General features: G+C 39.9%; 1 protein-coding gene across 8 annotated transcripts in view; it reads left to right on the forward strand.

The window, feature by feature from the left end:
* Window positions 1-27,208, forward strand: part of Nckap5 (NCK associated protein 5) — a 1,008,915-nt gene that overhangs the window by 449,042 nt on the left and 532,665 nt on the right. For all 8 annotated transcript variants that reach the window (XM_029563242.1, XM_029563241.1, XM_017797976.2 and 5 more), the window contains one exon: window positions 15,737-15,870. In XM_029563242.1, coding sequence (XP_029419102.1) covers window positions 15,737-15,870 — 134 coding nt within the window. The remainder of the gene's footprint in view (window positions 1-15,736; window positions 15,871-27,208) is intronic.

The raw sequence follows: 27,208 nt of genomic DNA on the forward strand, positions 1-27,208 counted from the left end.
CCACTGAGCCATCTCACCAGCCCCTAAATTATAATTTTAAACAACAATTTAAATTTTAATGCTTGGGGCTGGAGAGATGGCTCAGCGGTAAAGAGCACTGGCTGTTCTCGTAGAAGATCTGGGTTCAAATCACAGCACCCACATAGTGGCTAACAACCATCCATAACTCCAGTTCCAGGGGCTCCGATGCCCTCTTCTGTCCTCTGTGGGCACTTCATGACATGGGTGCACTTACACACATGCAGGCATAACACTCATACACATTAAACTAATTAATTAATTAATTAATTAATTAATTAAATTTTAATGCTTAAATTAAATTTGTTTACTTATTTTATATGTATGTGTGTGTGCATGTGTTGGTATATTCATGCCGTGGCACGTGTGTGGAGGTCAGAGGACAATTTGCAAAAGTTGGTTCTTTCTTTTCACTATTTGGGTCTCAGGGATGGAACTCAGGTCTTTAGGCTTAAGGGCCAGAGAACTTATCTTCCAGAAACTATGTGATCCCCTTAGTGGGATCTGAAAGTACAACAACTTAATATTAAAAAAGAATGGTACTGTGTGGGAAGTGGGTCTTAGGAAACAAAATCATGATTGTTTTTATTTTGTACTAGTATCTCTTTCTCATTCTTTCTAGTTGTTGGCTTTTGAATGACTTCATCACAAGAGAACATACCCAAATGACCAGGAGCCATATGTTTGCCCTGCTTTGAAACAGTAGTGAAGGACCAAGGCATGTTAATTGTTATTCTCAGAAAGCTTATGATTCAGTAGCTGTCTGGTTTAATAAAGTCTTGCTACAGTGGAGTGATCCAGCTTTAAGAACCATGTAAATATTGTAATGAGCACCAGAGCCAGTGTGATCTTTTCTAGTTCTTACACGGAGTAGTTTTTCATGCTGTCCACTCTCAGGAAAGCTGAAATCGGCTGCAGAGTTGTTTGTCAATGCCTGGGTTTATTTTTGTAAGAAAGTATTGATTACCAAGTGAAAAACATTTAGTTTTAACAGCAATCAATGACTAGCAGACAAAAGGACATCTAAAGTTTGGAAGTCTTTAAAATATAAACCAAGCACACAATCTGGGGAATTATCTATAAAAGGCAGGACCCAGGGGCTACACAAATTCTAGACTGCAAACACGCCCTTCCTCTCCTCAGCTGACTCAGATGTGGTGAGGAAGAAGCCCCAATGACTGATTATATGGGGAAATTGATGTACTTAGCACATAGTGAATCACAGTAAATAAGAATTCTTGGTGGAGACACAGGTGAGTCTTTCTGCCTTTCTGCTATACCTATTGTTTAAAACTAGAGTTTTACCATGCACTGTAAGATGTGTCCTATTTTATTATTATTATTTTTTTTTTTCACTTTTGAGATAGGTTCTCCCTATAGCCCAAGCTGGTCTGGTACTGCCTTTGTAGATCAGGCTTGCCTTATCTCACACAGATTCCCACCTGCTTCTGCCTCTGCCTCCCTAGTGTTGGGATTAAAGGAGTGTGCCACCACACCTACCTCCTGTCCTTCTATTCTTATTTAATGTGTAAGTGTATATTTGTGTGGTGGGGGATACAAGTGTGATGTTTGTACTGGTGCCTTCTGACTGTCTTGTTTGAGACGTGTAGACCAGGATAGGTGGCTGGTGAGCTTCAGAGGATCCCTTTGTCTCCTCCCACCATCTCACTGTTGCTGGAATTATAGGTACTCACTATTGGTGAGAGGGAGAGAGAGAGAGAGAGAGAGAGAGAGAAAGAGAGAGAGAGAGAGAGAGAGAGAGAGAGAGAGATTGATTGATTGAGTATGGTTAAACATGTACAGTGGCACAGGTGTAGAGGGTAGAGGACCACTTCTGGGAGTCAGTTCTTGCCTTCCACTTTGTTAACACAAGATACGAGCTTGTGGTGGGAGAGAGGGTAGAAAAGAGGGGGGAGGGGGAGAGAGAGAGAGAGAGAGAGAGAGAGAAAGAGAGAGAGAGAGAGAGAGAGAGAGAGAGAGAGATTGATTGATTGAGTATGGTTAAACATGTACAGTGGCACAGGTGTAGAGGGTAGAGGACCACTTCTGGGAGTCAGTTCTTGCCTTCCACTTTGTTAACACAAGATCTGTCTTGTTTTATTTTGCTACGGTGCAGCACGCTCTAGGCCCAGAAGCTTCTGGTTTATTCTCCTGCCTCTGCCTCCCATCTCACTGGGGTAATGCTAAGATTGCAGATGCATGCCGCAACATCTGGGTTTTTACATAGATTCAGGGGATCAAACTGAGGTCATCAGTCTTGCATAACAAGCATTTTACGTGCTGATTGATCTTCCCAGCCCCTCACGTGGCATGCTTTATGTGACTTATATGGGTTTGAACTCAGGCTCTCACAATTGTAAGCAAACACTTCACTGAGCCATCTCTCCCCAGTATTGGCTGCTTTTAATGAGTGACTGAACTTAAATTTTTATGCTAGTGTCTGAGAAAATAGAATAGAAAATCATTTAAAGTACTCACAATTGTTACCATGAACTCAAGTTAAAGAAAGTGTTAATTTGACTATGTTAGTCAACTTTGCCTCACTACAATGAGATACTTGATGTTGGCTACTTAGGAAATAAAGAGATAGTTAAGAGGTCTGCAAGTACAAATCCAAGATCAGGTCAACTCCATGGGTTGAGCCCCTGGTAAAGGTGACACATTGTGATCAGAGCTCAGTTCAAAGGGAGCACTGACATTTGAACTCAGGAAACAGAGGGCTAGGGGGGGCATAATAACTTTGAGGACACACTCTCAATTATCTAGGGGTCTTTTAGTACACCCTACATCTTCAAGACCCATATTACCTTCAATAGCACTACTCTGTATATTAAATCTTTCACACTATGAGGGCATTCAGCATCTGAATCAATATTCAATTCAATACCGAAAGAGCAGCAACACCCAGGCAATCATTTATCTATATGTTATGACCAATATTCAAAAATGTCTAATGTTAAAATTAGCTTGACATGAAGTAGACTCTTTGTAAGTTGTAGTTGAATTAAAGTCACTTGAGTAACTTACTACCCACTGACCCCAGTAGCCAGTGATTGTGAAAGCTATTCTCCATTCCTTTCTGAAAATAAGAACAGATTCCCACTAATAGCACAACACCAGAGGATATGATTCCGTGTATTACATGAACTTGGTGCCTTTGTGCAGAGATGTAATCTCACAGGGACAGATAACAGATTTGTTCCTGCCATACTGACAAGCACAGATATTACATGATTTCCAGAAGTGCCAAAAGGTTTATCCTTTCTCTAAGGCACAAACTTAATTTTTTCATTGTCAGTGTTGGCTATAAGGTTTCATTAAATGTGGCTGAGGGTACATCAGGTTGTTTTGTGTCTCAACAATCAAAAGATGGTTATCAGAACTGGAGAGATGGCTCAGTGGTTAAGAGTATGACTGCTCTTAACAGAAGACATGAGTTCAGTTTCCAGCTCCCACACAGTGGCTAACAACTGTCTGTAACTCCAGTTTCAGGGGATCTGTTATGCTCTTCTGGCCTTCTGGGGCATACCACAACCTGGGTACACTTAAACATTTATGTAGGCCAACATTCATACACATAAAATAAAAATAAATCAAAAAATTCTTAAAGCTGTAAAAAATAAGACAGTTACTCAACCTCAAGGCTTCTGGGGGAGCTCAAAAATTTTGAATAGAAAGAAAATAAAAGCAAATCTCTTCCTGAAAAATGTACACAGGATTGACTCTTTATTAGCTGTGAATCTTGATTAGGGTTCCACAAACTATGGCAAGGCAGTCCCCTCCCCACCTATTGTTATTTTTCTGAGACAGCACCTCATTCTATTTCCCTGGATGGCCTCTTAATTCACATGCGTTCTGATTCAGCCTCCCAAGCACACACATTTTTGTACATTGTTTGGTTGGGACACACATTCATTCTTTTACCATGTGTATCTCCTTTCATGAGACAAGGGCACAGACTAGTTATAATGGAGACAATAACCTGTAGCACCTAGAGTCTTCACATATAAAATTAAAGAATAAAAGCAAACCTTAAAAAAGTGAAGGCCTGGTAAAATCTTACTTTTTTTCTATTATGATTTCCTGAAAGAGGCAAAATTTCCTCGGAAAGATTTTAAAGATACTAATGTAATAATAATGAAAATGTTTTATGATCTTGCCTTCACTTTGCTGTCTTTGGGCACAGTTTTACTTTTAAGCTCATTTGCATGCATATGTATATACATAATATGTATAATATATTTAATATCTAAATATTATGTACCATATAAAGGTGTATATGCAATAGAAAGTAATTTATAAATGCAGATATAAATTGAACATACACATTTTTCTGGACCCCGTGCAAGAGTCCACAAAATTCTTGTAACCTCTTGTCTTCTAGAATGGCTTGAAGGTGTTGATTCAATCTCTATGCCTAGCTGGAGAGACCTGGGATATGCATCCCCATAGACAAACGAACGTCTTTTAAGACTTCCTTGATCTTAATGGTCTAAAGCACTTTGCCAAGACTTCTGTGTCCCTTTCACTGTAAGTTCTATAGGAAGGGAAAGGCACTAATGTGTCCATGTGGAAAAATAATTCCTGCTCTGGTCAGTTAAATCTGGAATAATGTTCTAGAAGAAACTCCTTCTAAATGAGAGAGAGCCGAACATTCATTCAGGAGTGGGAACTCAAATCTAGGAATTATGAAGCAGACCCCTCTCTATGGGTTTCTTGACTTGCTTAAAGTATTCGTGGTAGGCCTGTAGTCATACTGTGTGTGTGTTTCCTCTGGGGAGATGGCCCCATTGTTAAAGTGCTTGCCTCACAAGCATGAAGGCTTGAGTTCAGTCCCCCCAAATCCACATTTAAATAAAGCCACTCCATGCCAGGCTTGGAAGGCAGAGGCAGGTGGCTCTATTTGTGACTGAGGCCAGCCTGGTCTCCATAGTAAATTCCAGGCCAGCTAGGGCTACAGGAGACCTGTCTCAAAACAACAAAATAATGCTACCCCAAATCCCAGCACTTGGGGTGGCAGATAGCCAGGGCTCTCTGGCCAGTAAGATAGGTCATTCCAGGCCAGGAAGTGACTCTGTTTGAAATGAAGAGTAATTGAGGAAGACACTGGACTTCAAACCCTGTCCTCTGCAGGGATATACACACATGTGTATGCACACATGCACACATACACAAAGAGCCATTCAGATGACCTTGTAAGAGAACTCACATTTTTGGTAGATGAACTCTGTCTACTCAGCTCATGTGTCAGTCTTTAATGATTTCTTTATAAAAATGCTATTTCTGTTACAAAGCTTAAATCTCAGAATAGCACAAACTGTACTCAATAAGCAATATTTTCACTTTCTCTTAATTTTGATAATTGTGTGAAATGAATTGTTAAAATGCTGAACTCAAGCTTATGATTGTTCCACTCTGCTCTTTTAAATCATCTAGCTGACCTTTTCATGGTAAAACGTGAAAGTTTGTATTCCCTAACAAACATGAGGCAAACTTCTGAAAATCATGTTTAAACATGTCAGGTTTCTCCTATAATCTGTATGCTCTAAGGCTTTGCAAACACCAAGCCAGCCATTTCCAAGACTTTGAAGGAACAGTTTTGTGCATAGAAAAATCTCCACAAAACAATGGGAAGTATGAAGGCCATCTGCAATGTTCTCCAGATGAATAAAAAGACATTTATGGGAAATTAATATTAATTACTTGGATCCTGGAAGCCACTTTCTAGCAGACTTTGATGCTTTGGCAGTAACTTGTACAGTCAGATGTTGACATTGTAATTATTCTCTTATTTTAGAAGAGTGAATAATTAGCATAGCAAACACTCTAATTTCCCATACACATAATTATACCCATTCAGTGAGGAAAGACAGGAATATAAAGATTCCAAGTCTAAATAGGTTTTATATATATAAACCTCTCACCAATTGACAAAACCAAGGAGGCTGAACAGAAAGAACATTAAAAAGTACAATCTGGATGAAATTACAAATTCTTTGGGAGGAAAGTCCCCTAAGAAATGAAATTTTTGACTTAATAATAATTAATGGGTGAGAGTGACTGGTGGGGCAAGAGGAATATCAAGTTGAGATCACAGTCTACAGGCTGTGAGGAGAAGTCAATGGAAAGGGGGCAAAAATTACAGAGTAAAAGTTTGAAGTTTTTTAACCAAAGAAAATCTTGTATCATCCTTAGCATCAAGATTAAAAGTTGTTATGGGCTTCCAACTAAAGAAAAAGTAGTGGGAGTTCAAGTGGATTCAGCTATGCTTAACAAGTATTTGTTGACTGCTTTTGGAATGGTTGGAACGTGATGGGAGGGTTCCTCACCAAATACAAGTCTAATCTCCATCTTAACCAGACGAAAGTGTGAAGTGACAGGGGCACATACTTATATATGAAATGCCCAAGAAATGATACAGTGACATCTACATTTTTGAAAAGGTAAGTTGAATATTAAGAATATTAAAGAATGGGGCCAGAGAGATGACTCAGCATTTAAGAGCACTGACTGTTCTTGCAGAGGACCCACATGATGGCTAACAACTGTTCTTAGCTCCAGTTCCAGGAGATCTGATGCCCTCTTCTGACCTCCATGGGCATTGCACCACAGGGGTGCACTTTATACATGTAGACAATACACTCATATACATGAAATAAAAATAATAAATGAAAAATATTTAAAGAGTACCAGAGAGGACAACATAGAAGACTCAGAAAATATTGAGGAGGGTTAGGGGCAAGAATGTTAGAGTGGGAGGAAGGGATAGAATGGTGTGGAATGTTATTTTCTGGGCTGGACATGACCTTTGCACTCTTTAACTCACAGCAGCTGTGACTGCCTGCACAAAACCTACATTTCCTTGTGGAAGAAGGAGGGGCTTTCAAAGCTCAACCCTTCCCTGAAGATCTCTGTGTTGATAAGGGGAGGACAGTTTCTTCAGAGGTCTAGCCTCTGTTAAGTTGCCCATGCTCTAGTAAGCAACCCTTCATCTATGCTATTATAGGCCGTCTTAAAACTCAATGGGTAATTTAAAAAGACATGAAATATCAGAGGGGGTCATTGGGTAGGGGAAAAAGAGGACATGAATATGATCAAAGTATATATGTATGAAAATGTTATAATAAACCATTATGCATAATTAAAATTTGATGATTAAGAAAGTCAAGAAGAAAGTAGAATACACTGTCATTAGAAGGACATGAAGTGGCAGACATCAAGATTGAGAAGGCATCATAGGTGCTATCCTTAACAGGAAGTCCTAAAATTCAAGACTGGAAGATAGGAAACATGAAACTTTGAATCCTGTGTGATAATGAACAAAGAAATAGAGAGTCTCTAAGTTTGACATGAGACCCAAATAAGCTACAACAGAGCACATCCTTCTTCATTGAGCATATTGATCATTGTGCAGTATAGTCAGAAAAGAAACAGAATGGTGGTGAAGCGAAAGAAGCAAAGATAAAACTGAAACCACCCTAAAAGTGTTTGAGAGTACAGAACTGCAAGTCAAATTTGCTGAGGAACTACAGCTATCCCTTTTATTTATGGAATATAGTGACTCCTAAGTAAATAAAAGGAATTTAAGAAGCATTCCATCAAGTATGAAGGTACTTAATAAAACTGATTTCCAAGAACTCCCAAGAGGATAGAATAATTAATACCTACTGGTAATTGTGATCAATTAACATGACAACTGAGAAGGATCCGCAACCAGGGTAGAAGAATGCATCATTGACTTCTTATAAAAGAGCCCACTGGTCAAGTAAATGAAGCTGTTTGCTAAGTTAAGCTGAGAAGTGAGCCTTTGGATGAAATAAACTCAAAAGACTAGTGTGGTAAAGAGTGTTTGAATTAGGCAGCTGGTATAGACATCAGGCTTCTTACCCACTATGTTGACTAGTCAAGGACTTGCTTTCATTGCTCAGCCCCATGATCATTCAATATTAAATGACTTGTGAAGAAATGGTTTTCTGGAAGTTTACTGAAGTCAGAAAGGCAGTGAGTCAGAAACCCTTGTAGAATGGCCCTTTCCAAGTCACGGAATCATTGCTCATGAGTGGCAGTCATAAATAACACAAGCCAGTCTTGCTTTCTCATAGTAGTTCTTGCTTCTGGATTTCACGCCAATGATGAATTCTCTTGCCCCCATATCAATTAGCATTGGTTATTCTCCTTCAAATTCACATAGCCTGTGTTCCCTCTAGAGTCTGTTCCCTTACTGTCCTTCATGGTATCCAATGGAACATCAACCTTTTAATGTTTCTTTGCTTGCTTTCCTTTGACCAAAATAAACCATATCCTTGGTTTTTAAAAACTACCATGCCACTTACTCACTTATCCAAAACCAGGAAGTCAGTCCCCTTAAATCATTACCATAGTACACCCATGCTCTGACTGACCCTGACCTAGTATATGTGTACACATACATACCATCTTGAAGGTATTATGCCTCATCTCTTGATAGCCTTGGTATCATTTGTAATTAAGATTTTCTTGCTAGTGTTATGGCTAATTTCACAAGTGCATAGAATATGAGGATTGGGGGGAAACTCCTTTAGACATAGTTTCAGGGAGAGTAAGTGTATTTCACAAATATGTTACTTTTCTTGCTGTGATAAAATACCTGACAAGAAACAGGCTAAGTAAGGAAAGGGTTAGTTTGGCTCACAGTTTGAGGGTACAGACAAAATCATGAGGAAGCTAGTCAAGTTGCATCTGTGGTCAGGAAGCAGAGAGAGATGAGTGCTGGTGCTTAGCTCACTTTCTTCTTTCTGTTTAGTCCAGGACCCCAGCACATGGGGTGGTGCTGCCTGCATTTAGGGTAGATCTTCCCACTTCAATGAACGCAATCTAGAAGCTCCTTCACCGTCATGTATGGAAATTTGCCTCCTAGGAGCTTCTAGTTCCTCTTAAGTTGAGAATAAAGATGATCCATCTCACTAAGACTACCCAGCAAGTCCATGGGAGAACCAATATGACAACCCAGTTGATTAGCCTCACATCTTTCCTACAGGAATCAAGATGCTTATACTAATAAAAAGTGTGAATACATTTTCACATATCATTTTCCTTTCTATTTTTTCCAGTTCTATGATAACATTAAAACTAAATTTTCTCGATTTTATTTTATGAATTTATTACTGTTTTATTCTTGATTCAGAGCCCTAATTGATATGTAATGAAGATTGTTGACTTATGCAATAAAAATATTTAATTTTATCTTTTTGTGAAGCTATCATCTATTATAATCTTTTGTACTGGGCCTTTATAATATACATCAGTCTTTGTGTGTGTGTGTGTACAAATGCATGTGCATGTGGAAGATGGAGGTGAATCTTGAGTGTCTTCCTCATTTGCTCTCTATTTTGATTTTGGGGATAGGGTCTCTCACTGGCCTGGACCTCTCCAAGTAGGCTAGAAAGGCTGGTCAGAAAGCCCCAGGGGGTCCTCCTACCTCCATCTCCCCAGTGCTGGGATTACAAATACATGCCACCACACCTGGTGTTTTGTTTTGTTTTGTTTTGTTTTTGTGACAGAGTCTCCCTGTAGCCCCAGTTGGCCTAGAATTCAATATATAAACCAGGAAACCTCTTAGGTTATACTCTGGCCTTTACACACATGTACAACTCACACATCTACAAACACGTGCATGTGCATTCCCCACAGGTGTATATGCATGTTCATGTGTGTGCCGGCACATGGTGGAGGCTAGAGGTTATGTGGGTGTCTTCCTCCATCCCTCACCAGTTTATTTACTGAGGCAGGGTCCTTCACTACAACCAGAACTTGTAGCTTAGTCTAATCAGCCATCTTGCTCCAGAGATCTAAATTTCCTAATTTCAGCTTTCACACTTGTGGGGCAAACAATTTAGACACTGTGACATTTCCCAAGCCCAGAAATTTCTTTTGCTAGTTAGTCATATGATGTGACTCACCTGTGGCTTTTCTTGTAGGGCTCCAGCTTGGCATTGAGGATATTTTGAGACCCATCCAATTGCTTATCTGTCCTCTTTACCCTTGAAATTTCTGCCCACTCTAGCTCTACTCCCTGCCCTCCTCTCTGTTATCTGATTCACCCGTTTCTTTCTCTTCTCAGTTTCTTTAGACCATGCTCTGCATCTCTTTTTCATTAGAATGAACGCTTTGTCTCTCTCAGGCGATGTTATCAGCACTGCAGATACATCCTGTGTTGTTTTTATCTGAGCGTTACAAAATCTGATGCTGATTCTTCTGTTACAGCCAACAGTACAGGTTTTAAAAAATCAATGCCTGAGTTCTTTATCTGTTTCTTGGCTTCTAGGATGACTGAATCTTTCATAACTAATGGGGATATTGAATTCGGAGGGCTTTATAGGGAAAAATACATCGCAGTTTTTGTGAAAAGCAGAAATGGGACTGCAATTAGATGTCATAAGTACAGCTTAATTTAGATCCATTTGACATTGGTTTGATAGAAATTGGTAGTTTTTAAATTAAAAAAAACTAGCTTTTAAAAGACCAAAAAAAAAAAAAGCTGGGCATGGTGGCACATGCCTGTAGTCCCAGCACGTGGGAGGCAGAGGCAGACAGATCTCTGTGAGTTCAAGGCCTGCCTGGTCTACATAGTGAGTTCCAAGCCAGCTGGGGCTACAGGGGAACCCTGTCTCAAAAAAAAAGACCCTCCCCCCCAAAACTAGCTTTTTTGTGAAAAAATTTTCAATTTTACACTGATGTGCCCATCTATAGACTTCTTTGTGTGCGTGCATGTGTGTGCATGTATGGGTGCACATGTATGTGGAGGCCAGAGGATAACTTCAGCTTAGATACTGTCCATTTTGTTTTTTCACAGAGCTTCTCACTGGCCTAGAACTTCCTGATTGGCTATGTGCACTGGTCACTAAGCCCCAACCATCGTCCTGTCTCTGACTTCTTCCCAACCAGCTAACTTCTTTTTACATGGTTCCTGAGGGATCAAACTCATGTCCTCTCTCGTAGTGCAAGCCCTTTACGGACTCATCCGTCTCCGAAGCCTGCTTATAGACTTCTAAGGAATAAAACCAATTATCAGGTTTAGATTCTCAGATAATAAGAGAATTAAAAGGGTTATTTTGGGGCTCTGTAAATCTTAGGATGCTCCAAGGTATGTTGGAACTTGATTGGTGAACACATGGAGATATCTTTAGTGTTTTGAACATCAATGAGGAAGTCTGTACAGATATAGAAATTCAGAATTTCTAATTTGGCTTTAAGACTGTGCTGTGAGATTGTGTCATTGAACCTCCCTGCTGTGAAAGCTCCTGTACAAACCTGTAGGAGAAAAATCAGATCATTTGATGGACAAACCAATGCATACCCAGAATCCAGCCAGCTCATGGATGCAGTCTTTTTCTCTTTTGCCATCTTTTTTTTTCTTTGTTTTAATTTGAGTAAAAACGTTTTTGTCTTTGGAAAATAGGTGTGTGTGTGTATGTGTGTGTGTGCGTGTGTGTGACTGTGTGTGACTGTCAACTTTGATGGATTTGTTGGAATGCTGTTTGAAAGGAATATGTTTAACTAAACAACTTCCACCCTCATAGTTTTAATTAGAACCTTCTGTATGATGTGTCTGTGTTTCTACATTTGGAAAAGCATCAACAAACTGAATCAAAAGGATTATTCATGTGGAAAAGATTCTCCTATTAGAGATCAGGCACTTCAGTGTGACAGTATATGAATCACACAATGTTATGTTTTGTTTTTAGAGATAGTCTCATGTAGCCCAGGGTAGCCTCAAACTCATTATATAGCTAAAGATGACCTTAAACTTCTGATCCTCTTTCCTTCATGTCCCTAAGGTGAAGATGACTGGAGTGTGCCATTACATCCAGTTTGCGCTGTGCTGGGGACTGAACCCAGGGCTTCCAGCATGCTAGGCAAGCTACATCTGGAGCCATTATTGCTTACTTTTGAAGTGAAGAAGTTTGCTGTTCTCAAAACTTGACCTCCTTTATAGCACATGGCATTCACACATGGCATTTCCACTCCAGCCCCCCCCACCCTTTCTGGAATCAGAGTGAATTCTTGCAAAATCTGTAGTAAGGCCATGTTCCTTTTATACAATAAGTTAGTACATAAAGGAATGTTGGTTGTATGTGATCAATGATAAAGGGGTACTTTATTATGTTAAAAATGAAGCAATATAAAATTCACCATTTAAACCAATTCTTTGCAGAGAATTAACTAACACATGTTTCTCCCACAAACACTTTTCTTCCCGTTTTCTAAAGCTCAAGATGTTAAATTCCAAAAGGATAGGATAAAGACTTGATTCTGATTTGCACTGACGGCAACAAAGGTAACTGATTGTCAGGGTTCAAAAGGTACTGTCTTAGTTTGTTTCTCCATTGCTGTGACAAAACACTCTGACCACTACCAACTTGGGGGAGGAAAGGGTTTATTTGTCTTACATCTCCCAGGTCACAGTTCATCAGGGAGCCCAAGGTAGGAACTCAGGGCAGGAACCTGGAGTCAGGAGCTGGAGCACAGGCCATGGAGGATCACTGCTTACTGACTTGCTCCCTGGCCCCTGCTCAGCCTGCTTTCTTATGCAACCCCTGCCCAACTGCCCAGGGGTGTCACCACCCACAGTGGACTGGGCTCTCCCACAGCACTCATCAAGAAGATGCCCTTCAGACATGGCCACAGGCCAGTCCAATAGAGGCAATTCCCCAGTTGAGGCTCCCTCAACCCAGGTGTGTCAAGTTGACACTAAAGTTATCCGGCACAGGTACTATTAGGACCTAGCAAAAAGCCAGCTCCAAATTCAGTAAGCAAATATATTTCTGGTACTATCATGGATTAGGTAATATATTAAAAACACAAAGAATATTTACACAGAAGGGATAGTCCTTATCTCAAACACGTGTTTATCCAGTTGGAGAGTTCTGAAAAATAAAAATAGAAAAATCAGTGAACATAGTAGGTGCTATGGGAACTCAGGACTGAAATAAATATGAATTGACAGGGGAAAGTTCTGGAAGGACACGACTGAAATCAGAGCCTGGAAGCAGCTCTTGTCTGTCCATTGGGGAATGACAGATAGTTGTGTGTGTGTGTGTGTGTGTGTGTTTATGTGCATGATAAATTTGTTTATGCACACATGAGCAGATGCCAGAGGATGCCTGTTGTCCTGCTCTACCCCTCTCTGCCTTATTCCCTTGAAACAGGGTCTCTCTGAACCCCGAGTTCGTTTGGTGATCAGTAAGCTCCTGTCTCTATGCCTCCCAAAGCTCTGAAGTAACTGGCTTATATGCAGACCTCACTTACTATGTGAGCACTATAGATTCAAACTCAGATTCTCAAGTTTTAGCAGCAATGGTTCTTTCCCATAGAACCAGGTCCTCAGCCCTCAAAGGGCCTTTTAAATATATGCAAGAACATGGTTAAAGGCCCAGAGGCAGGGAGACAGATAAGTATTTTCAGAGTATTATGATCTACTTCTAGATTACAGTCTAATGTTTTCTTCACGGTCCTCAAGATAACTTTTCCTTCATAATTTAGAGCTGGGGAAAATGAACCACTGTTCTCCCTATTTGTATGCCCCTTGCAAATGCTCAATGTTTATCTGTACCACAGAGTTACAGCATTTGATTAATCTCAAAATGGAAATCCTTGCTTCTCTTCTTCCCCACTTAGGAGCTCATGACCCTCATGGTGAACCATTGTATACTTGGTCCTTAATATAGAATTGTGCTCAGAGTCTTCAATTAGGCAGCATTAACCACAGCGCAACATGGTATGTTTTCATAAATACAATAATAAGAACAAAACACAGGGAACTGGAGAGATGGCTCAGCAGCTAAGAGTGCTTGCTCTTCTTGCCTAGGACCCAGATTCAGTTACCAGCACCCAGAAGCTGGCTCATAACTGCCTGTATCTCCAGCCTCAGGAGATGCAGTATATTCTTGTGCCCTCCAAGGACACTGCACTCATAGGCACAGTACCCTCCCCACCCCCCCACACCTAAAAATAAAATGAATCTTAAAAAAGAACAAAACACAAAGAACGAAGATGACATTCGTGTAACTGAGTTGGTATTATCTGGAGGAACTGAGCTGTGTGCAGGACCATCTGTTTGAGGCCTGTCAATCACTCCTGCCCATTCATAAAATCAGCTAGTTCTGTGAAATTATAAAGGCAGTGAGTGGTTTTGCCTATTTTTACATCAGAAAATCCGAGTGGACAAAATTAAAACAATTCTTGAGCATTTTTCTCATTAGCTTTATGTTCTAACTTGGGACTACTTTCATTTTTTTTCAATATTTACCCCTTTTTGACTGAGACATTTGTACATGACCCCAGGTATATTGGTATATAAAAATCAAACATTTACTGATCATAAATCATAAAGCAATTTATTTTAAAATAATTCTTCAATGTACATGTAATTTTACTATTTATTAAAAAAATGAAAGTAAATTTGCATTGCAATGAGATAGATGTCGTTTTTTAACATAAACTCTTGCATAAATATTTAATACAGTAGGAGACAGAGTATTTTCAGTATTTTTCAGGGTTAATCGATATTTTGATTTTATAATCAGCAATGCTGAGTACACTGCTTCACATAAATACACAGTAGAAAATAGAAATATAATTAGGGTTATTTCAGAAACTGTTAGAAGTTCTGTTCCTAAACCCAAGCCAACTTTCACTGAACTACTGTTATAGGAAATATAAGTCAGCAGTTCAAAGAGCAATTTTTAAAATCAAGCGTTCTAACAATATAACACCCAAATATATGAATTTGATACTTACATGCTGAGGAATGGTGGTAGGAAAATAAGATTCCTTGTTCTCTGTAACTCTAGCATTGTGCTTCTAGAAGACCAGATAACTTTGTGTTTATAGTAAAAACATCAGGATTTATACATACAGTAGTTTAAACTATGAGCTGAGGTGTTTGAGTCCATGTTCATTGGCATTGCATGGTGTGACCACCTGCACAGTGAAGTGTGTGTGTTGTGTGTTCAGAGCCAAGGCTACAGTCAGATTGTGTAATGGAACATGGGAACTCAGAGTCAAAAATATCTTGGATTCCTTAGGTGTTTGATTTTGAATTAAATGTTGGTTGCTGTGCATTCAGAAACTTTTTGTTATTTCTAAACTTTTGGAATCCCCACATTCTTATTATCCCCTCTATATGCAACCCCATACAGAGTCAGGACCCACAGTTTGAGAAGCTGTGATATAATTAACTTGAAATCCTTGGTCCTTCTAAGAAACTAGTGATATTTCCTTCAAAGCATATGCCAGAGATTGAAAGGCTGAAGTAATTTTGAATCAGTAATGATGCTTTAATATATGAATGACTCTTGCTTTGAGTTTGGGCTCATATTTCCTTATAAGAGACCACTTGGTTTAGAGGTCTTGGTTTAGGAAATTAAGTATCAGAGTCAAGCCATCCAGAACTCAAACTATTTTACCTCTGGTTTCTGTGATCACACAGGCTGGCACATGTGAGGTCAGAAGTTGATGTTGGAACATCTTCTTCAGTCACGTCCTCCACCTTATTTTTTTGAGACAGAGTCTCTCTCAGTAAACCTGTAGTTTACCCTTCATCTAGAAATTTTTTATATAACTTGATATGTAACTATGGATAGGAAACTTGGGTTAGCTCTTAGGAGCCAGCACTTGCTACTACTTAGGTCTTTGCCTTAAATATCTTTTCAAAGCCATTGCTTTGTACTTTTCACAGCATGAGAAGCTGATACATGAGTTGGAAGAAGAGCGACACTTGCGTCTTCAGAGTGAGAAGCGGTTGCGGGAGGTGACTCTTGAGTCAGAGTGCAACAGGATCCAGATGCGCAGTCTGCAGCAGCGATTCTCCAGGTACTATTCTTTATTGAGTGTGGTGCTCCCAAGGACTGGCACTCTCTGCACCAATCACATCTTGGATTACCTTTCTAGTATACAAGGTTTTGTTGTGTTTGGAGAACTTCCTAACCATTCTGATCTATTCTGGCTAAGCCATCCTATTTACAGATGGACCAATTTTCTGGAATTTTTTCTTTATACCCTATAGTTGAGCTTTGTTAAAACTGATTGTCTTCCTTCCGTGGTAGCTTTCCAAGGTGTCTTTCTATAAGGTAGTGATGGGTCTGTGGTCTGTGGCTATGTTCTGTTTATGGTCAGCTAGAATAATGAAATTTGTTGGTCACCACAATACTATTATTATACCATGGTATATATGAATGTAATCATTTGTCAAATTCTTATTCTTATGAGTAGCCCAAAATAAAGAATGATGGGTTCCTTTTCAAAAAAAATATTTTTAGTTTTTTTTTTTAGCTTTCTAAGAATTTCACATGTAATACTGTCTCTACCGCATTTCCACCCCTCTCTCTCCCTCCTCCAACACTGCTCCTATGTAAATGTGTTTAGAGCTGACCACTTGGGATTAGGTGACCTGTCAGGGAGTTTGTTCCTGTAGAAAACTCATTCTCCTCTCAGCAGCCATTGGCTGGATGTAGCTCTTCATCTTGAGGCAGGATCTTGTGAAATTTCCCCCATCAACAATGGCTTGTCAACTGGTGTCATTATGCAGGTCTTGTTTAGGAAGCCATATTGTTGAGATCTCTTTGTTATGTCTCCAATGTCATGTTTAGAAGACTATCTAGTAGCAGGTGTCCTGGTCTTCTGGCTCTTAAAATCTTTCCACCCCCTTCCATCATGTTCCCTGAGCCTTAGGTATAGGAATGAATTATAGATGTATCACTTAGGGCTAGGAATGATATAGTCACTTAGTCTCTGCATTTTGACCAGTTATGTATCTCTGTGAAGGTGTTCATCTATTGCAAAAAGGAGCTTCCTTGAGGAGGAGTGAAAGCTACACTTTTCTGTGGGTACAAGAATATTCATTTAGAATTCAGTTAGAAATTATACTGGTTTGGTTTAGAAAAGCGGCAGTAATATGTTCTCCCTTGGGGTTTATGACCTCCCGCCACTTGTAGTTGCTGTTCCTTTCTTTAAAAAGATACAACTAAAATTTGAAAGGAGGATTTTGAAAAAGTAATTCTTATATTTAATTCCACACACGGTCTTCGAACTGCAATTACATTAATAACAGGCCAGGTGATGGTTCAACTTGTTAATATTAGAATTAATGAAGTGACAATGGAGAAAATAACAAACTTGTGCATTAGAGACCTGTGTCTACTTACAGGTCCCCTGTAAGGACAATTCACTTTTATTTGTACAGTTAACCATTTATATTAGAAAAATAATTCATTTCGCTTTTTTAAATTTTTAAAATTTATTATTTTTATTTTATGTGTATGAGTGTATTGCCTGCACGTACGTGAGTGCACCGGTGGTGTGCAATGCTCTGGAGGTCAGAAGAGGGCTTCAGATTCCCCTGGAACTGGAGTTAAGGATGGTTCACATCTGCCATGTGGGTGCTGGGAATTGAACCTGGGTCCTCTGCAAGAGCAATCAGTGCTCTTAACTGCTGAGCCCTCTCTCCAGCCCCTCATTTCATTTTTATACCTTGAGATTATCCTAGGCTGTCATGCTTGAGAAGTTGCCCTAAACTGTGAGCACAGTCTTATGTTTCCCTCATCACTGAGATTTATGTGACTGTGTTATCAGTGCTGAATAATAGCAGAACTTCATCATGACGTTTTTTATAATAACAGTTTAATTTTTTATTTATTTTTATGTGTGCATATTTGTGTGTGTGAATATGGGTATGCGAATGTGATGACACTTGTGTGGATCAGAAGGCCCCCTGGGGTGTTGATGGCGCTCTTGTGAATCAGAGGACACCCTCGGATGTTTGTTGGTCCTCGCTTCCCACATGGTTTCAGACAGAATCTCTTTGCTTTCTTTTGCTGGAAACACCAGGCTAGTTGGTCTGCAAGCTTCCCAGAATTCCTCTGTCTCTCCTCTCATCTTCCCATAGGAGCACTGGGAATCGACACACATGTGCTCAGCATCTGATCCTATCTACGTAGGTTCTGTGGATTTGAACTCAGATCCTTTCACTTGTGTGACCGTTGTTTTGCCCACTACTAAGTCATCTCCCCAGCTCTACCTTAATTTTTTTTATGTGCTGTGAAGAGAGACCTAACTTGAGTCTTGAAATCATTTCCCTCATGTCTAACACCATAGCTGATCATGACCTTTGTTTGGGTGCTTCTTCAAAGAACATGGTAGGAAGGATGAATGACTCATTTATGTTCATTATCATAGTTTAATATCCTGTCACACTCCTCAAACCCATGAAAGCACTCAGGTGCTATAGAAAAGCACCAATCAATATTCCATCATATCCAAGCCCCACCCTTCACAAGCTATAATTCATACCACCTTACCTTCAATTCTTCACCCCTTTGATGTGAACTCTCACTTTATGTATACCAACTGGTAATAACAGAGCCCCCTCTCCAAACTAACTTTATAAGAAGCCTTATTGGGAGTCCTTGTCATTTTAATGACAGGAAGGAAGGGGGCAGGGCTGCTCTTCACACTATCTAATTGAGACGTCTCTAAATTCAAGCTATTGATTTCCATGATGGGAGACACAAGACACAGTAAATTATTTTCATATGATGCTAGGTGATGCTAGGTCACTGGTTGTAAATCAAATGACAGTCGTGTACAGATTTGAGTTATACAAGAGTCCAATCTCTATTCTGGCCTGAAAGAGAAGATAATTATATGTACAATAAATATCAGTTGGTTTTCCATATTGCTTTTGTGAGGATATTTTGTGAGGAGTTTTCTTATGTAGGGCTTCAACGAAACTGAAAAGTTCAACTGCAATTATAGCCAGAAATTAGCTGGCGGAGGGGGGCATGTATAACAGATAATTGCATAATCATTTGAAAAGATCATTGAACTATTTTTGATAGACTTACAGTTCAAATTTTAGTTTTGGGTGTATTGCTAACAGTGTTTTTTTGTATAGTTCTGTTATTTTAAGTCCTTGTCAGTTTCTCGGTATTGACAAATATGCATATAATCCATCACCTTTGAATGTGGTTGACACCTCAGTGGTTATATAAATAATTTATTTAGTGATTCAAGATATTATATTGGATCTAAAGCATTTTAAAGTTTTATTTTGCCTTTATGTATGTAATTATGTATATGTGTCTGTGTATGTGTCTGTGTATAAGCATGTGGGTGCAAGTGCCTGCAGGTGCAAGAAGGTATCTGAGTCCCAGAGCTAGAGTTATAGGCAGTTGTGCAATGCCTGACATGGGTACTGGGAACTGAACCATAGACCTTTACAAGATCAGTGAGTGCTCTTAACCATTGAGCCATCTTTCCATCCATGAATTTAAAACTTTTACATTCATAATGTTATCCTGTTTCCCCCTGGGTTGACTAGTTCACTTTACATGCAGTAGTACCTGGGGCTGGGTATTTAAAATCAAGTTAGTAAGCAGCTTTCTCAAGGAATGTGGGGTGGCTTACAATAGTAAATAAACTTACAAAAGGGCTGATCAAAGAAAGACAGGAACGAAGACTACAAGAGGATACTGTCAGAGCTAACTATAGTCATAACCAACATGATTTCTAAGAATGGAAATTTAATTAAGCTCTGCTATTCCTGGCTGGCAGGTGTAAAAGGAAAACATCTGAAGTAGGTCATGTTTGTCTAATCACCTAAGCTCCTACTCCTAGCTCTGTAGCGAGCTCATAGTAGAATGTAGACAGACCCCCTCATAGACATCACCAAGGGATACATCAGATAAAGGTTCACAGTGTACAAGCAGAGTAAATGAAACTGCTTCTGATATCTCACATATCAGAACAGTTAAGCAGTTTCTGAATTTCCTAACATAATCCTAACATAGGAATACTGGTTCATATCTGAGGGATCTGATGTAACAAGAACCATTCTAGTGGCTGAGTTTCAAGACTCAAGTTAACCATTGTACTGAAAGTTCCTGAGAGAATCTGTATGTACACATCTTTCTTCTTAATTTCCATATGCATGTGGGTGTTTGCATGTGTGGGGGTGCACTTGTATGTAGTACATATGTATGTGCATGCATGCACATTTGGAGGCAAAGGTTGTTATTGGGTGTCTTCCTCCATTCCTCTTTATTTACTGAGGAAGGGTCTCTCACTGAAAGCAGAGCACACACCAAATTGACTAGTCTGGCTAGCCAGCTTATGCTAGGATCCTGTCTTCTCCTGCACAGAAAATCCTCCCAATATTTATGTGGGTTCTGGGGATCAAATTCAGGTCCACAACTTTGCACTGAGCAGTCCTCCTCATATCCACACCTATCTCTCCAATATTCCTTTAATGAACCTTCTGCACAGAAGTATAAGACACTAATGCCTGAGTGAGCCTAGCAGAAGTATTTCTTGGTTTATCTGACAACAGGATAGACCCAGGAGTTTTTAAGCAGAACACAGGAACTCCGGAAGCCAGCTTCATGGGTGAACTGAGACGGTAGAGAGGGAAGTGAGTAAAGAAGATAAAAGCTTGGGCAGGTAGGGCTGTGGGGGAGACTTCAGATGTCAGGGTGAATGAGTCAGGAGAAGCAATCCAGGGCCTGGTTTGATGTACTTTCAGCTGAGCTCTTTGCTAGTAGCCCTGGTGGCCTTTGAACTTCGAAGGTACCAGGCAAACATGAACATTTGTACTTAATGAATAGTGAGATCAACTGCTAATAAAAATCCATGAACATATGTGAACAAGTGTTTCTGTTTTGGTCCCCACCAAACCTTGAACTTCAAACTTCCCTCCTCACATGTGACTAGGGGTGGTGATTAGCACTAGTCCACACTTTGAGCAATTACAAAACTGGTTATATAGCCATTGGTTTCAAGTTAGCTTTAAACTCATGAATCAGAAATTGTGGGACTGGGGAAAAGGCTCAGCAGTTAAGAGCCCTTGCTGTTCCCACAGAAGATTAGAGTTCTGTTCCCATTATCCACATTGGACCACTCACCACCACCTGTTACTCCAGTTTCAGGGGATCTGGTGCCCTCTCCTTGCCTCTGTGGGCACCTGCACATTTATGCCCCCCGCCACATACATACAATAAATAAGTAATCACTTGTCTTGATGATTTGGACAGGCACAGAACACTTGCTCACAGCATTTGCACCATTTATTAAACAATATTTAGTTTATTAAGTATAAAGTATAGGAACAAAAACATGCTTTCAAATTAAGCCTTCCCCACAGGCAAGACAGCCCATTGATAAGGGCGTTCTTAGAGGCAGGTGATGGTATCATGTCTCATTATTGATGGTGTAATTCAAAGATGTTTTACAAATGTGACGGTGGTTTAACCCATTGCCTAGTAGTATTCATGGCTGAGCATAGTTAATAAGAAATTAATTAATCCTATAACCATCTGAAACTCCTCCCCAACCTTTAGTTGCTTGTTCAGTGTGTGTTTATCTAGCCTGCCACGCTGGGTGCTGTAAACTAAGTTTAGGGTGCTGACTTCCTTCCTAGGAAAAGATGATGAGGGGTTAATACCCAGCCTCATTATCTCACCTCAGATTAATGAAATGTCTCTCAGCTAAATTCACCTAGAGGAGCACTTTCAGGACCATTATCTTCAATCTAGGTGGAATATGTTAAGTTTAAATAAGTGGCTTTTAAAGAATATATTTTTGAAGAAAGAAGCAACTCCACAGAGCACTAATTTCAAAGAAACCATACATGATTTGCACATGTATTAGACTTGGTTCCTTAAGAAACAGTCTAGTGAGTTCATAAATTGTTACTAAAATCTATTGTTCTTTAAAAATCTCTCTCTGTGTGTATGTGTGCATAAATGTTGTGAGTTCGGGTACATGTATGACACAGTGCATGTGGTGAGTAATGTTCAGAGGACAGCCTCAGATGTCTGTCCTCACCTCTACTTTGTGTGAGTCAAAGTCTCTTGTAGTTCAGTGCTTCTTACTTCTGGCTAACTGACCCATGAACTTATGAAGACTGTCCTCTTTGTCTCCCATCTGAGATTACAGACATATCCTGTTGCATCCACCTTTACCTGAATTCTGGAGATCCAAAGGTGGATCTTCACATTGAGCAGCAAGCACTTTACGAGCTGAGCTGTCTCTCCAGCCTGAGAGCTCCTTGTCTTATCACCAAATGACCACTTTTATTGTGTGCACAGTAAGAACAAAGAAAAATGCAGAATCCAAATAAAGAGGCCTTACATACATATATGGATAAAACAGATATTTGTGGTAGAGCTGTAGATGAAAAAAGAACTGATCCAGGATATTCAGGCTTGATATTTGTTAATGGGTTAGCATGCTGAGACATGAATAGTCAGATGACATCAGTAATTGCAAAGAGATAAGAGTAATGTCTATTTTTATCGCATAACAGTTCTGTGCTACAATATGTTTGTCGCTTTAAATTAGAATTGGTCTGGCAGCCTTACCACCTGGCAGATATATTTGATGAACCATTTCCTGTCAGTAAACAGTATCACACCCATGTACCAAGAACCAGTGTCTCTCTGTGGCCTTGGAACATTCCCATGTGTGTATAGCAAGCACTGTGCCTCTAAGCAAGGGGAACTGTTGTCCTCTGCCATGCCTCATTAGCTAGGCTTGGTAAAAGTCACCCACACAAAGTCTAGGCTCTCCCTATACTCCTTGTTTCTTTGTACCCATTCAACCTTTCCCAGAGCTGTTAGTCTGCCGGCTTGAAGCTATTTCCTTGCTTACTGTATTGGAGATTCTCCTATTACAATTGACTACCATGCTTAAGTGCAGTTGGCTGCATGCTGAACTTCAAGGGGCTGTAAATGGAGTTGGTTTTTACCACTTACCTCTTTCAAGGATTATTGTTCCTATTATCAGCTCTCAAGAATTTATAGAATCCTCAGGTTTGCTTTTTGCTGCCTATTTGGAAGCTATAGGGACCTGGCATACAAGTGGATATGGAAGAGGATAATATGCCCTTAAATGTTCTACCCGTGTACTCACTTCTGCTTCTGTATCAGCCAGGCATATTAAAAGAAAATCTTTGAGGATGGAAAAATGGCTTAGTGGTTAAGAGTACTTCCTGCTCTTCCAAAAGACTTGTTTTGTTCCCAGCACCCACCTCTGGCTGCTCACAACCACCTATAACTTCAGATCTGGGGTGATCTGACACCCTCTTCTGGCCTCTGAGAGCACCCACATGAACATGTTCATGTATGCTTATGTACACACACATACATGTATAGGAATAAAAATTAATTTTAAATAGAGGATCATGTTCTCTGCATCTTTTGGAATGAAACATAAGATGGGAAAAGCTGTCCAGTGACCTTTGGCTCATCAGTGTCTCTTCTGGTTCCCTAGCATATCTGTTCCCATCCAAGACCCTTTGTAAATTTTAAGTCAGCTCAGAGGCTGGCTCTCCTGAATGCCTTATTCCTTCTGACAAATGTAGAGGGTGATTTTCTTGTCTTTTGTGAACTTTAAGTCAGTTCTGAGCCTGACCCTCCTGAATTCCTGTTCCTTCTAATAAGTATAGGGGATAATTTTCTTTTTTGAAAAAATAATTCATATTTTTGAAAGTTTTATACAAGTATAGAGTGCTTTTTAAAACTTTATGCCCTCCACTATCTCCTTCCAACTTCCCCTGGGACCCACTGACAAATTTCTCTCCCTACTTCAAGCCTTAACATTATTTTTATTATTAAGGGTCTACTGAGCCCAGGTAGTGCTGCCCATGTGTACTTGGGTGTGGAGTCCTCTACTCGTGCATGGTGAACCTACCAGTGGCCACATCCCTGAAGAAAAGTGACTCACTCTCCCCCAGCAGCCATTAGCAGCCAATAGCTCCTCCTAGAGGTTGGACCTTAGAAGCCCCTTGTTCCCCATGTGGAAATTTAGACTGGCTTGATCTTGTGGAGGTCTTGTGTAGGCAACCACAGCTGGTACGAGTTGATATGGGGTACAGCCATGTCATGTTCAAAAGACAGCATTTCACAGCACTCCTCCCCTTCCTCTAACTCTTACCCTTCTTGCCCACTCTTCCATAATGTCCTAGAGGGTGATTTTTTGCTTATTGGAATTGCCATCTCCACAACCTTAGCAATATTTCTGCCTGAGACATTTCGGAAAAATGGGGTCCCTCTCCTCTGCTGCTCTGTGTAAATATACCTCAGATTTGAAATGGCCAAGAAACATTAGTTGAAGGACAGATTTTCTTCAAATTACAACAAATGGAAGAAAATATTTTTAGTGTCGTCTTAAAAATACCTGGTTAACATAACATAGATCATATTTTCATGTCAGGAGTTTATATCTTAGTGATCTAGTTTGTAAACTCATTTCTGTAAGGGAAAGACAGAAGCAAGCAGCTACATGGAAAATAAAAGGAAAGCCATTTTCAGCAGCCTTGCTGACCATAACTCAACAAATCTGGAACATTCTGCTAATCCTTTGTATTTTTTATTTCTAAGAACTGTTAACATTGTCTTATGTTTCTTCTAAAGTTCTTAAAAGATACTATGATATATTGGGCTGAGGAGATGGCTCAGTAGGTAAAATGCTTACACTGAAAGCATAAGGACCTGAGTTCAATCCCCAGACCTCAGGCAAAAAGCCAGGAGTGGTGACACCTGTTGATAATGTGGATGTGGATGTGGAGACAGGAGGGTGCCGGGTGCTCCCTGGCCAGGTAGCATAGTACTAAAAGGCCAGTAAAAGACCCTGTCTTCAAAAACTGAGGTGGATGCCTCTTGAGGAAAGACACCCAAGATTGACCTCTGGCGGTGGGGTGGGGGGGACGGAGGGAGGGAGGGGAGGGAGGGGAGGGGAGGAGGGAGGGATTGTGGAATAGACAGCATGAAAATCCCATTCTCTGCCGGCATTCCTGTAGTATTCACAATATCATCTACAGTGTGTTTCCATTTGCAAAGACACTGTTCTGTGCTGTGGCTTATCCTGGGCCTGGTGCTGTGTTTCAGGCCCACTTACAACTTGCTTAATAATTCTGTTTAAGTCATTCAACCTCCAGGTCTCCATTTATTCATCTGTAAAATGATGAAAGTGGACTGCATTATAGATTTATAGTGCTTTTTATGCTCTTTAGAAGACAGTGAGTTAGAAATGAAATGCATTTATTTATTGGGTGAAATAATAATTACACATTTCTAACCAGGCCTTTGAAGTTTCTAATGATGGTTTCTCATATTGAGGTGTTTGAGTAGACCATCTTAGGACCCAGGCTTAGTTGCAATGTAGCTCTTTGCGACTGAGCTGGGACCATTTCTGATTTGGAACTTGACTGGGGAACGCTAAATTGGAAAACTACCATGCCAGATGAAAACTTCTTTTGAGGTCAAATGAAATTAAATATCAAGGAACCAGACCAATAAAAGGAAGTTAAGACACTTTGCAATGAACACAGCCATTACTGTTACTCTGATGTCTGCTTTAGGATTTATTTGAACCTATTTGAGAAAAAACCCTTAGGAGAGAGAACTTCAGTGGCATTAATTATTTTCATCTGTAAACAATTTCTCTGAACAAACAGCCACCAATAAAAATATCAGTATTAGGGTTAGGGTATGGCTTATTTGGTAAAGTAAAAGTGGTTAACTTCCAAGCATGAAAAACTGAGTTTGATCCTCAGAACCCATGTGAAATAAGCCTCATGTGGTGGCACATGCATTAACCATGGTGTGGAAAATTCAGAGACAGGTGGATCCCTAGGGCTTCTGGGCCAGCCAGTGTAAGTGAATTGGTGTGTTCCAGATAAAATGAAAGACCCTGTCTCAGAGAAACAAGATATACAATGTCCTGAGGAACAACACTCAAGGCAGGTGTGTGTGCGTGTGTGTGTGTGCGCGTGCATGTGTGTGCACATGCATGCGTGCGCACACACAAAACCAGTGATTTAGGCTTGCTTCCATGTGTTTTAACTTTCACCGTGTTACTGTATCCACCTCAAAAGTCTTTAGTTTGGGGAAACAAGTTCACTTGTTCAGTGCATAGTTTGGAAAGTTTTAACATTTACCCTCTTGCCATCACTGCCATAATCAAACTGTGGAATCTTTCCACATTCTTGATTCATTTCTCTCTGCATTCCAAGCCCTAGGCAATTGCAGATCTGATTTCACTCTCAGTAGCTTTGTGTTTTCCAAAACAGTGTATAAATAAAATTATAAATTATTTTGTAACATCTGCTTCTGTTACTCAGCAGGGTTCTCTGGAGATACCTCTGTGTTGTGTTTCCCAGTGCTCTGTTTCGCCTTATTGCTGGGAAGCATCCACATGCGGCTATACTCTATTTGGCTATTCATTCACTTGTGGGTAGAGAGTTGGATCTCTGCCAGTTCTGAATGAATAAGTTTCTAAGTGTCTAACATAGACACTCATGTGCAAGTTTTATAGGTGTTTCCATGTCTTTTGTATAAATAGGATTACTGAGCCAAAGAGTACTTTCTTCACTTCATATGAAGGTGCCAAATCATTTTCCAAAGCAGCTGCATCATTTTGCTTGTCCCTCTAGGAATGTGTAATTTTAGTCATCCATACCAAGACATACATGTTGCAAAATTAAGGATACAGACATGGGGGATGGAGAGATAGCTCAGCAGTTAAGAGCACTCACTGCTCTTGCAGTTATCACCCTTATAACTAACACTGGGTCAAGGAAAAAAAAAACCTCAGGTCTAAGGATGAAATTTATTTGGTAAGTGCTTACATAAGATGCATAAGGCACTAGATTCAGTCCCTAGCACTGCCACACAAAATGAGGAGAGAGAAAGAAATGAATAGGAAATTGTATCAGCCACCCAGATGCCTCTTTCCAATCTGAGCTTTCTCCTGAGTAACTTTCATCCTAACTTTATAACAATAACCTCTCTGGTTTTATAGTAGTTTATTATTTAATATGTATCATAGGATGCTTCAATTTAATCTTGGCCATTTGTTAGAAATGGACCTCCAGCTTACCCTCCATCCCTTTCTTTTCTTTCAGAACTGTCTGGCTTTTTAAAAAGATTTATTTTGTTTATATTTATGTGTTTCTGTGAGAGGTATGTGCACATGAATACAAGTACCTGCAGAGGCCACATGAGAGCATCAGATTCCCTGGTGCTGGAGCGATAGGTGGTTGTAAGCCATTTGATGTGGCATTTAGGATCTGAACTTGTGTCTTCTGCAAGAGCAGCAAGCAGTCTTTACCACCAAGCCATTTCCTCCACCTCCAGACTTACCTGTTGGAGAACAC

This window comes from Nannospalax galili, unplaced genomic scaffold (assembly GCF_000622305.1).
Source record: "Nannospalax galili isolate Female #2095 unplaced genomic scaffold, S.galili_v1.0 scaffold995, whole genome shotgun sequence".
Taxonomy (NCBI): domain Eukaryota; kingdom Metazoa; phylum Chordata; class Mammalia; order Rodentia; family Spalacidae; genus Nannospalax; species Nannospalax galili.